At 44.7% G+C, this 11,932-nt stretch overlaps 1 protein-coding gene across 1 annotated transcript in view; it reads left to right on the top strand.

Moving 5' to 3' along the window:
* Positions 1 to 7,668: 7,668 nt before the first annotated feature.
* LOC104292030 overlaps positions 7,669 to 11,932 on the top strand; it is a 24,079-nt gene continuing 19,815 nt past the window's right edge. Inside the window, exons 1-3 of the mRNA XM_009891353.1 lie at positions 7,669 to 7,848; positions 7,944 to 7,973; positions 8,865 to 8,990. Coding sequence (XP_009889655.1) covers positions 7,669 to 7,848; positions 7,944 to 7,973; positions 8,865 to 8,990 — 336 coding nt within the window. The remainder of the gene's footprint in view (positions 7,849 to 7,943; positions 7,974 to 8,864; positions 8,991 to 11,932) is intronic.

The raw sequence follows: 11,932 nt of genomic DNA, 5'->3' as shown, positions 1-11,932 counted from the left end.
AGTGGGTGAGAGACAAATGGTCTCTTTTTTTGTTTGTTTGTTTAAAAACAGCATAGCCATTCTAAACATCGATGTTGCTCTCAGCTGATTTGGAAGCATCAGAAACTTCCAAAGGCTGTGATTAAACTTCCAGGCAAGGTCTCCTGCAGCTGCTGGGGAACCGCAGAGTGCTTTGGGACACTTTGCTCCACAAACTCTCTCCAAGGCTCTTTAACCTCTGACTCTCGGCGTTTTTGTCGTTAAGACATTGCTGATCGTGGAAAACCTTCCGCCTGAGGAAGTCCTGCCTGCAGCCACGCTGTAGCTGCAGCATGGCCGGTCACCGCTTTGCTCCAGATGGGAAGATGAAACGTGTCCTGAAGGGTAAGGTTGGGTTTGCCGTCTCACAGAATCTTCTGGTTTCAGTTTCACCCATGGTTTTGGCCAACTACGAAACAAAACAGTGGCGGAACTGTGGTGATTTCTCCAATATTACTCATGCTGCTTTTCAGTTAGCCACCTGAAAGAGAAAAATGTCATTTCATTCTGAGGAATTTCTTTTAGTGTTGAAGCAAAAGGGACATTCATCATATGCAGACCAGCGTGCAAAGCTGGAATTGACAGCTACATGCCCGTAACTTGAATAAACCCAGGGAAAAACAGGTTGGAAGATCTTTGTCCTTCTCTGAAGACTGCCTATAAGTGAGAACACCACTTACAAGAGATTTATTTTGTTTTTACTAGGGATTTCTGTGAAAAAGATGGATAAAGAGTAAGTATAACTTAGTAAGTATAATTAGTGATAAAAAAAATGGCCAAGAACCGGGAGGGATGGGGAGTCGGCACAAAGGCAGCGCTGCCGGGGCTCAGCGGGTGCTGGGTGTGCTGGGCTGCACCACCAGCCCCCACAGAGCCGCAGGTATTTTTTCCATCGTGCTGAATCCCACTGGTTTTACCGAGTGGGATGTGATACTCTCTCATAACGCACTTTCGAAAGATGCGCCTTTTCCCTTTCATCGGGCAGCCTCACGCACTGCCTGTCGTTTTCTTTTGCCAACAGACTTGCCCATGTTTAATCACCAAGTCAAAATTTTCCATGCTGACTGGGAGCTTATCTCGAAGATGTCAGCTCAGTAGTTTCTAAAAACAGGACTAAACAAAAAAAGTTGCTTAGTAAGACTGAAAACACAAAAATGACCTTCTGTTTGAAATCTCTGTGGCCTTATATAGTGCAGTTCACCCAGTTTGTAACCTTGCTGGTGTCACTGTGACTCCACAAGGTACCTTACCTGGGATTTTGGTTTTCATTTTACTTGACAAAAACCCCCTCAAAATTAGGTAGGAAAAAAACTGCCTGAAAGGACTATAACAGTTGTAAAGCAACGTCTTAAAAGTTAGAAAATGCCAAAACAAGACAAGTGCTGCAGTCCAAGAAAGGTTCACCCTGAGCAAAGTAGAGGCTGCACAAATTTTTCACGGGAAAAAAATATATGAAATATAACCAAAGAAAGTTTGAAAGCAGAATGTAAGGAGACCGATTTATGGCCACATACGCAAACTTCACTTTAGGATTTCCTCATTTCAGGAATCATAGAATCATTTAGGTTGGAAAAGACCCTTAGGATAAACTTCTGAGCATTCAGCTTTGGTTGCAATAAGGTGAAAAAGTGGTAAAAGGATTCATTACACACACAACAGAAGAAAAAGAGGTCAGATTCGTGTAATCTATTATCAGATCACTTGTATCCCAGACTGTTCCAAACCTGTAAAAATGCCCAGGTAAAACCCCTGGCTACAAGCGCTCTCTCAGCACTTGTGGTTTTACGCCGATAGTTCCTTTCTTGGAGTTTGAAGGTTCCTTTCGTGAAAGATATTCATATATAAATCCACAAGTGCTTGTTAAAAGCTAAATTTCCATTCTCTCTGCAGTTACTGTGCATAGGCGGCATCCTTCCTCTGAAACAGAAACCACCAGCTGCCACTTGATGTCTACTCAGCATCTTCAGCTCACCACTGCTGGGAATGAGGAGTTTCGGGTCCCTTCCCACTGCCGCCTGTGTCCCAGCGTGCCGAATGCTGCCTTCCAAATCTCAATGGATTTGGAAGAAAAAAAGACCGATTTCTACCCTTGTCGTTGGCAGTGGTCTGACAGTCATCAGACTGTCAACAATAATTTGAATGCTGTTTTGCGTTTGTTGTGTAAAATATCCCAAACTCCTCGCTGTACTTAAATCCTTCTTGTCTGCCAGGTTTAGTTCATGGGCCTTCCCTGATTTGTGTTTGTGGACCGATTATGATCATGGGCTTATTTCCACTCCCCCCCCCCCCCCCCCCAGCGCTGTTGATAATGTTTCTCATTCACGTAACGCCGATGAAACCATCTCAAGCTCATGTCATGAAAGTATTTATAAGCATAAGCCCTCACTGGACTTCCCTTTCTGTAGACAGCCACTACCAAATGCACCAAATTTATCACGGGTTTGAAAATAAGCAAAAAATCAAGAAAAGCAGAGATAATAAATGAGTTCTGGTCAGTGTACAGATTATCACAAAACACCTCGAGGTACTTCTCGGCCACACGGGAGCAAATTGCACAAGAACTAAGCGTGCCTGTCCTGGGCTCAACTCCAGAGCAGTGGGATCCCAACGGGATGCAAGTTGTGTGCACGGCAGGGACAGACCTCGGGCTCTGCTGGGCGTTGGGAAGCCCCAGAGTGACTCCTGCCACGTACCTGATGTTATGGCTTATATTTTTACTGTCTGAATAGACTTGCCTAAACTTGTCTAAATGCAGCTGATGATGGATGGCAAACCCAGCCCAGCAGAAGACTCAATCTTTAGATTTTCACATCAGACTGATAAAACCCATGACTGCTACATCTGCTTAAACCTGGAAACCTTCACACAACTCAGAGCAACTTTTTCAGAGGTTCGTTTTACAGACACAGGAATTTGGGTGCACACCAGAGTCGGCGGTTAAAGCACTCATCAAACCATTGCATTTTTGATGTCTTGATTAGACCTTGCAAAGGGTTTAGTAAGAGTACAGAAAAGCACTTGCTATCTGTACTTGTGGTTTTTATGACAAAGCATCTGTAAATCTTCCGTAGGAGACTGGAAATAATACCTGTCTAAGATAAATTAACTTTCTGACATGAATATTTCTGTTACTCTTTTATTCCCTCAGGAGTTTGGTTAATTAAACATAATTGGGAGGATTATTTAATCAACATCACCCAATATTAAGTCTTGATAATTCCAAGAGAAAACATTGTATGTTTGTAAACATATACAACTTCCAAAATAAGTCATTGGAAAAAGAGTAAATAAATCGAGATTACTGAGCACGGTAGAAATGTCCCTTTTTGCAGAAGCTCACTCCTGAAAATGGGCATCCCCAAAATCAATTAAATCTTCAACTCAGCTCGCTGGGAAGATGAGTGTGAGAGCAAATGAATGCCTTGCAGGACAACAGCAAACTGTTGATACACCTGTGTTTTGCCCTCTAGTTTCCAGTCACCCCATCGCTGCAGAAGAAATCAAACGCTTTCCTACATGAGTGCATGTAGTGAAGAGCAATGGCAGCGCTGGAGGTGGGCTCATTCGCAACATGGGTTGCGTTCTGATAGAGCTGGATTTTTTCAGTATTTACTATGCAAACAGCATAAGGTTCGTACAAGAAGTTACGTTCAGAGAAATTAATTTCATCTCACTAACACGAGATTCTCTTTGGAGGCAGAGTAGAGGGCAGCCTTCCTCCCCTGCACCTCCCGGCGCTGTTCTCCATGACCAAAAGAGTCTCTCTGACCTCGCACATCTCCGCGCACCTCTGAGTGTACAGAAAAAGCATATGGGCTGACGTAATTGCCACCGATGACTGTGCGTGAATCTTCCTCTGCACCACTCTCCAATATAGGTCAATACTGAACATTTGCCACAGGTATGCTGTTTCCTAGAAAGGGCTTTTGCAGGTTTCTTAGAACAGACTTGTACATTATTTTGTATGGAATCTGTAGATTCATACATTGCGAAAGTCAGCACAGCGGTTGGATGCTCACGGTTTTACAAAATGCTATTGCAGTTTAAAGTTTAAGGCTTTGGGGAGATTTTTTTAAACCAGAGATACTAAACATCGAATGAGCCAAACTCAGAGATGCATTTGCAGAGGATAACCTATATACTGACCCTGTAACCCTCTGTAACTGGGTTATCTTTTTGAGGCTCTTCCTTTGCCACCAACACACAGCTGTTCTTACTCATCTCTTGCAGAAATTTGGAGCAAAGGTTCTGCAAACCAGGATGTATGTACGAGACCTGGTCAGCAAAACGCACTAGTTGCCTTCATAAAAAAAAAAGCACGAAAGAATATTTAAATAAGATAGCCATAGCCGAGCCTGTGGGACATGATACAATTAATTTTTGAGCTCCTTAAGGGTCTCCGCAATGTGACTGTGGATGACTGCCAATAATCCTGGAAAACCCGGAGGACTGTGGGAATTTCTGGGAGTGGAGAAAGGTAAACACAGCCTGGGGCCAAAAGAAAGCCGAGGAGCTTATAGAGCAGCCTGAGCTGCGGGAGGATCTGGGAACCAATTCTCCATTGGTTTCTTCTACTACAAAACAAGGTGATTCATGAGTTTTAAAATAGTCAGTACGGATTTGGGGTGACACAATCTGCTCCTCACAGTTAAACTGTTCTTTGACAGACTGCCTGCCCTCGTGGCTGAGGGGGAAGGTGGTGCTGGGCTCCTGGCAGTGCCTGACGTGCCAGGCTCAAAGGCTGAAGTGTCTGAAGACATTTCGTTCAGAGGTTGAAACATCTCATCATTGCGGACCACTTCCTATCAAACGCAGGGAGTGCACGGGGGGTTTCACAGGGAGGTTTCCTGGCCCAGCTATAACTAAAAAAAAAAAGTAATAATGATGTATTTGAATCATAAAACAGGGACAATCCTTACCAGATTTGACTGTGATGTGCTCTTGGGAAGTGCGACACTTACGGAGGCAGATGGCCAAGACACAGACAGAAACCAGCCACGCAGCACCGAAGGATCACAGACATCAGCAACGTTTGCCTGGTGCGGAATTTTTTCTCCCCCCCCCCTTTCTTTTTTTATCCTGCCTCACATTATATACATGTGCCAACTCCCTGTGGGACATACCAGCAGGCAGCGGAGATGTACGACATGACAGACCCTTGCTCTGTCCTGCACATCCCCGGCAACAGGAGCGTCTCGCCCCCGTAACGCAGAAGCCTTTCCCCGATGAAGCACCTCCTCAGAGCGGTGATGCTGACACCAGACGGCGACACTGTTTTTCCATAACCTCCTCAGCGCAGCTATTTGCTTACTCTCACAATCTAGATTGAATCCAATAGAGTAATCATAAAACTCATAGTCCTGGCATTTATCTCAGATTATCAACCCAGAGTTTAACGCTGCCTTATGTTTTTTCTGGCAAGTGTCTTGATTACAGGATGGTGTGAGTCACTGCTTTATGCTGGCCAGTTGTAAATCACTTGCTGCATTTGAAGTATTCTTACTAATATGTTTTACACCTGTTGGTTTTCCTCCTGGACCACTCATCTCTCTCTCTGTACGGTCTCTCCCTCCTGCCTAAGCTTTCAGCCGGTCTTCAGCCCTCGCCTGGACACCGGGTCCCCTGCCTCGGTGTGAAAGTATGTCCAGAATGCTAAAAAATTCATCCTGAAATACGCGTGACCCTGACAGCTGCATTAAAAATGTTGGGAATTACCAGAGAAGTGTCATAGATTATTGTAGGAATGTGGAAGGGATTATTAAGCATGGCCAAAATATTAGTGAAATGATGAGGAAATTATAGCTCATTGCTGGAAACTACCCTTCAGATGAAACATATAGATATGGGGAACACTGAGGTGGCTGGAAGAAAGCTGACTGATGATGTGATTTGATAATGTGTTAACTTAGGAGATATGCTTTCTCCTTGCCCCTCTAACTTCTTGTTTTTTAAAGACTGTGCCATCGACAAAGTCAGTGCAATCCCTTCCATATTACAAGAGGAGAAAAGCAGATTGTTATAGGAGGGTCGACATTTCAGGAGCTTAATGTATTCAGTGAATTTAACGAAATGCATCCTTGAGATGGAAAAACGCAAAACCACGTGTGACTTGAACATAGCTGATAGCACAGGAGCTAAATGGAGGGAGAGCATCCAGCTGCCTGACCTGTAGGTGATAAAGCACCCAGGCTAAGGGGATGCTGCCCTCCCCAAACAGCCCCGTGCCTGAGGTCCAACCCGAATAACACCGCAGCCCGCTCCAGGGACAACTTGATTTTGAAAGGTCGCTCAGTTTCCAGAGGGCAATACCAAACAAACGAAGAGCAAAGCAGATCATGTCAAGCATAATGTTTGGAAAAAACAGTTTGTTCTTTGGACTTCTACTTTGGTTAGTAGAAAAACATTTATTGCAACTTTTGCTCAAGACTACAGCATGTTTTCAGGAACAAACTAGGGGAAAATAACTGAAATTACTTTATTAAGTATATCACTGCTCAAAAGAGCAGGTAAGCAACAATTCTCCATCAGCTTGCAAGGCTGTACCAAGCCCTGGCTGTAAGCATCTGCTCTGGGTCTAGCATTAGTCAGGATTTTCATCAGCAATATTGGATTAAAGAGCAAAGTATACCCTAACAAAATTTCTGGATGACAGAGTGTCTGCTCCTACTACTTGCTCTGTATGTGGGCGAGGCACGGGGAAAGTACTGAGTTGAGGATTCCTTTGCCTTCCCAGGAGATGGCTGTAACCTCATCCAGCACCTGCAAGTGCATTCTCTGTAGCCCGGGAGGTAATAAATATCCTGATAACGCTCTGACACGGAAACTGCATTTTCAGACTTTAAATAAAACATGGCAAATTACTGCTTGGTTCCCATCTTCGCTTGTAGCCCAAGACTGAGTCAGTCTCCTGGGAAGGCAAAGTCACAGAATTCCCTGTAGAAACTGTACAGAATAGTTATGGTAGTTTTAATATAAATGTAAATGTAATAAACTGTAAAAATGTAACCATGTAAAAATGTGAAAAAGTGAAAACGTAGAAATGTAAAAATGTGAAAATGTGAAAATGAAAAAAAAGTGAAAATGTAAAAATGTGAAAATGTAAAAATGTGAAAATGTAAATATGTAAATATGTAAAAATGTAAATGTTCTAGTGTTGAGTGCTATAACCCTAGTTTTCTGGGGGAATCTGTACATTTTCTTTGAATGACCTCCAAATTTTTGGAAGTGCTGAAGAATTAATGTAAACCAAGGTTTCGCTCTCCAGCATCTACATTGGTGTGTACAATTGTCTATATATGTCTATGTATAGTCTCTGAACACGTACTCTAACACCTTCACACGGGGATACAGATATCTGCCAGCACTTCACCCACACTGAAGAGCTGTGTGGCGCACCTTGGGGTACAGACTGCAAAGGGGTTCAGGTATAGAGCCTATAAGATTGCTCTGGATGTAGAAAGTACATAGACTCTTACTCATTTGAACAACCAGCAGATTCCATTCTTCAGGTAAATCTTCCCCGCCTCCCCTTTAGCAAGAGCATGTTTGTGGTGAGCTATTAATCATTTCCTCCGGCACAGTGTATATAAGAGGAACCCAAGGCAGAGGCACACACAGTTCACCCAGCTGAAGTGCAGAGCCACCGTCGCGATGCTGGTCCAGGTCGTGGCTTTGCTGAGTCTGGGGCTGCTCTGCAGCTCGGCGCCAATGCCCGCCACCGGACCCACCGGCGCCGGGAGATACTCGCCGCAGGAGGAGCGCTCCAGGGCTTTGGTAGGACTGATCATTCGAGAAGTTCTCCAAGACATGCAGAAACTAAATTTAAATGCAGTAAGTTCCTTTATTTTGAACGGCTTTCACCTGGCTGCCTTTTCTATCCCCCCAGTTTTATTTCGAAGTTGCTGACTTCATTTTCTCTTGAGCAGGTTCCCAGCGTTGTCACGGTGAATGCTACGGTAAGAAACTGCATACTTTTCTCCTCTTTAAAATTATTGTCTCAAATCCCCAAATTTCTTTTCCACTTCAGAACTCTGATAGCACTAAGATAGCTCTGGGAACCCAGGAAAATGCAAAGTTGTTGCAAGAACCTGCAGAAAGCTGCTGCCAATGCTAATATCCTTCAGATGGCTCTCTCAGTAGGCAAAGGTCTTATATGTGCATTGGCATCTTCTTGATAGCGTCAAAATTCACTCTGAACCCTTAGTTTTAGAACAGTCCACAACCATTATTTGGTCTGTATCCCGTACAGAGCCATTGATTTCACTGAGCTGCATTTTCCCGAAAGCCAGTGAAAAAAAGAATGAGCTTTTTGTGGAGGAGATGAGCAGTACAAGTGAGAAGAGCCCATCTCCCATTCAAAGTGAATGGGAGACAAACAGCATCAGCCCCTCTTACTTGTGTGGAGAAAGGTTGAAAATTCACACCTGTGGCAACAATTACTTGTATTTCATGAAGACAATCCTGATTTAGCTTCAACAGAGACACAACAGCAAGAAATGAAGCCCTGATGCAGAGTTGTGCTTGCGAGGATGCCTCCGCTGTTGGACACGTCTAAGTTGTACATGTCCAGTTTACAGCAGCACCTGCAACTTCCACTGAAGGCAGTGGGAGGGGTTTTTTTTTGTCCCTGGCATGTTTTTAAATGAAAACCATAGATTTTACTATAGTTTCCTAAATTTGGCGTCCGGCTGAATACAAAATCAGGGGTTGTGTTTGAAAACACAGCTCTTCATTCCTGTAGGTTGGTGTTTTTCATGGGTATGTAAATTCCCAGGATACGATGCGTTATTTGTGTGGTACCGATGTATCAACCCAACTGTTGAAATAACTCTCCGCTGGCCTTGCAGGTGGAAAGATGTATGCACAGCCACCTGAAAACCTTCTCTGGCACCTTGGCAGCTCTCGACAGGCCGAGCAAAGTCATCGCCAGAAAACTGGCTACAGTCAACGCCTACAAAAACATCCTCCCCAAAGTAAGTTTGACTCGGCGGTATCCGACAGCTCAACGTTCAGCAAAGGCGGCTCAATCCCGGGGCACAGCGGCAGAGACAGGCACTGGTTTGGCTGCGACGGGCACTAGAAATCTCTTCTGATAATTAATATAATTAAGAAATCTTCCTTGAAACACTCTCCCTTACGGAGGCATGTGCTGCCACCTTTCTGCACAGTAATCTCAATTGCAAGAAAGATAGTAACATGAAAACACGGCAGATGTGAGCAGAAGCTGTGGCAGCGGTGGGTCTCTGGGCATCCTCTGCGTGCCGCCTGGTTATCAGCTACCGTCCGCACATCGTCATGCTGCCGCGGGGTTCCCAGAGCCCAGCTCACCCCGCACTCCAAAACACACGGGGACACTGGGATGTTATAGTCCATGCTCTTAGTATTCTTTAGAAAATGGATGTATCAAACAACATAGGCTGAAATATTTAAGTTATATGGCTGAATTGTGTTCTCTTTTCTCTCTGGTTTGTTTTTTTTTTGAAGGATCTTGATAAGGAATGTAAGACTGTACAAGTAACAAGTGATGTGTTCCTGGAGACCCTGGACAGTTTCTTGAGATTGCTCTCTGAGAAAATCCAAAACGCCTAAATAGAACAACTACACCAAACCCAAGAAGGAACGAAGAACCTGAACTCTACTCCAAGAAAAATGTGATTCAGCTATTAACTTATTCTCAGGAATATGGCCACAAAATATTTATATAGAGAGATATATATTGTGTATATATATGTATGTTTTTAAAATATGTATATGTATAAAAAGTGATGTTACAGCAGCCATGTTCTCTTTAATATTTGCAACATGCTGCTCCGTTAAAAGACAAATATTGAGAATAATATTTAAATATTTTATATAGTTTTAATATTTTAAGTTTTGTCCTACTGACTCATAAAGACAGAGCAATTTTATTTATTTATTTATTTATTTGTTCTATTTATTTAATTCATTTATGGATACTTTGAGATATTTATTTATTGTGATGATGCTGTATTTAAGTTTTTACTTTAGGAAACCGCTGTTTAATGGTGTGTGAGGAGGAGCTCTGCGGATCCGGCTTCGGATTTGCTGTCACACTATATCTCTAGCACACTAGCCCAAGCCACAGCCCCCGGGCTCGGCCCCGCAGCGCCTGAGTGCTCTCTAAGCTGGGGCAAAGCCGCCCTGTGAGATGGGGACAGGGACCACCGGTGCCACCCAGCACCTGCACCTCCCTCTCGGCCCCTGGACCAGCGCTGGGGCTGGAGAAGATGCGCTTATGGTTGTGAGCTCCTGCCTCTGCTCGCTCCCCGCGTGTTCGGTTTCTGCAGATAACTTCGACCACTACATGTTTTATTATTGACTAAGCAGAGCCACGTCACCCAAATCTAACCAGATTCTGGATAATACAAAAGCAAACAGGGCTCTGATGGTCTTGTTTCCTTTTCCTCAAAGTTTATTCAGCTGATATGAGGTGTTACCCACATCTCATGTGAGCTTAGTTTTACTGAGCTGAATCAGGCAACACTTGTTTTTCAAATTGTTTTAGTATCCATAGCTATGGGAGGTACTCAGAATGTGTGTACCCATGTAAAATTATCAGTTTAGATTCCCAAAGTTAATATTTAATAAAATAATATTCAAGAGGAATGTTACTGCTCGGGCTGGTTTCTAAGGACGCGTGCCATGTGTCGCCTATGCTGACGTATCCGTTACTAAATATTTGTAACCTTCCACGAGAATGCAAACGGACCTTTACAAAAATAAACAAACTTCCTTCCAGAATTAAGCGGCCTCTATTTGTGAAGGGTGGGCGGTTTCAGAGCTGTCCAGGGGAGCTGGGGGCGATTTCCAGGTGGGACGGACACACGGATGCTGCCGGGGATGGTGGAGGTGCACCCTGCTCAGGGTGAGCCCCCCACGTCTGCCCTCGCCCATCCCGGTGCCTTCCCCAAGCTCAGTTTTACCGACTCTCACTGCACTTGAGTTTGTGAGACCCTCTCACCTGCTGGGGTGGCTCATTCCCGGCTGCGCCGTGTCCCTGCCTCGATCGCAGTGCGGTGAAAGCAGAAGAGCTTTCACTTGCCGCAGCCGAGAAGCATCCCCCCACCTTCCCCAGCGTGGGAAGCTCCCCGTGCGGAAAACTTGGGAAGCATCCGTGTTCTTTGAGAGGCTGGGGATGGAGGGGACAGCCCAGCTGGGGCAGGAATGAGCGCCCGGAGAGCCAGAGACATGCAGCCACCGCAGCGAGTGCCGGTGGAGCACACCCCGAGTTTCAGAGACTTCCAACGGTCAAGCCAAAAGCAGCCGTGCTTTGTGTCCAGACGGCATCTCCCCCGTGCAAACGGTGTGCGGCAGAGCCCAGCCGGGTCGGATGGATGGACTTCACCCCCCACCGCAGGAGAAGCGGCCCCAAAAGCCCCCACAGGGGGGACGCAGCCACCAGACCTAGAAGGGGCGAGTGCCCCGACCGTCCCTGGGTACCACCGACCCCCGGCTCTGCGGGCAAGGCTGTCAGGGCATCGGTTTGTATTGAACTCTGATGGGAATCAGGAAACCTGGAGATAAACCCAAGCCGTGAATCTGTTTACTAAAACCAGAGAAATGGAGAGCGCATGTCCAGACGGACTCGCTCAGCTTAAACACAGTCAAGAAAATCCCCGGTCCTGAGCGCAGTCTCGTTCAGCGCTGCAATAGTTCAAGTAATAATAAGAACCACCCTGAAGAGACTCTTCCTGCCGTTGGACTTAGAAGTTTTTATTAGCAATGAGGTGTTTAATTTTTCACATACATTATTTTAAGTTTCATTTAAATATTTTACATTAAATTTTAAATTCACCTTAAATTTTAAATTCACCCTTCAGATAAATGGGAAGTCACGGAATCGCAGGTATATGAAAAAGAGAAGAATGTCAGGGTTTTAAGTAGAAAACATTAA

The sequence above is a fragment of the Charadrius vociferus genome, unplaced genomic scaffold (assembly GCF_000708025.1).
Source record: "Charadrius vociferus isolate BGI_N301 unplaced genomic scaffold, ASM70802v2 scaffold370, whole genome shotgun sequence".
NCBI classification, from domain to species: domain Eukaryota; kingdom Metazoa; phylum Chordata; class Aves; order Charadriiformes; family Charadriidae; genus Charadrius; species Charadrius vociferus.
Note: the sequence above shows the minus strand (reverse complement) of the source record. Positions and strands in the feature narration are given on the sequence as shown.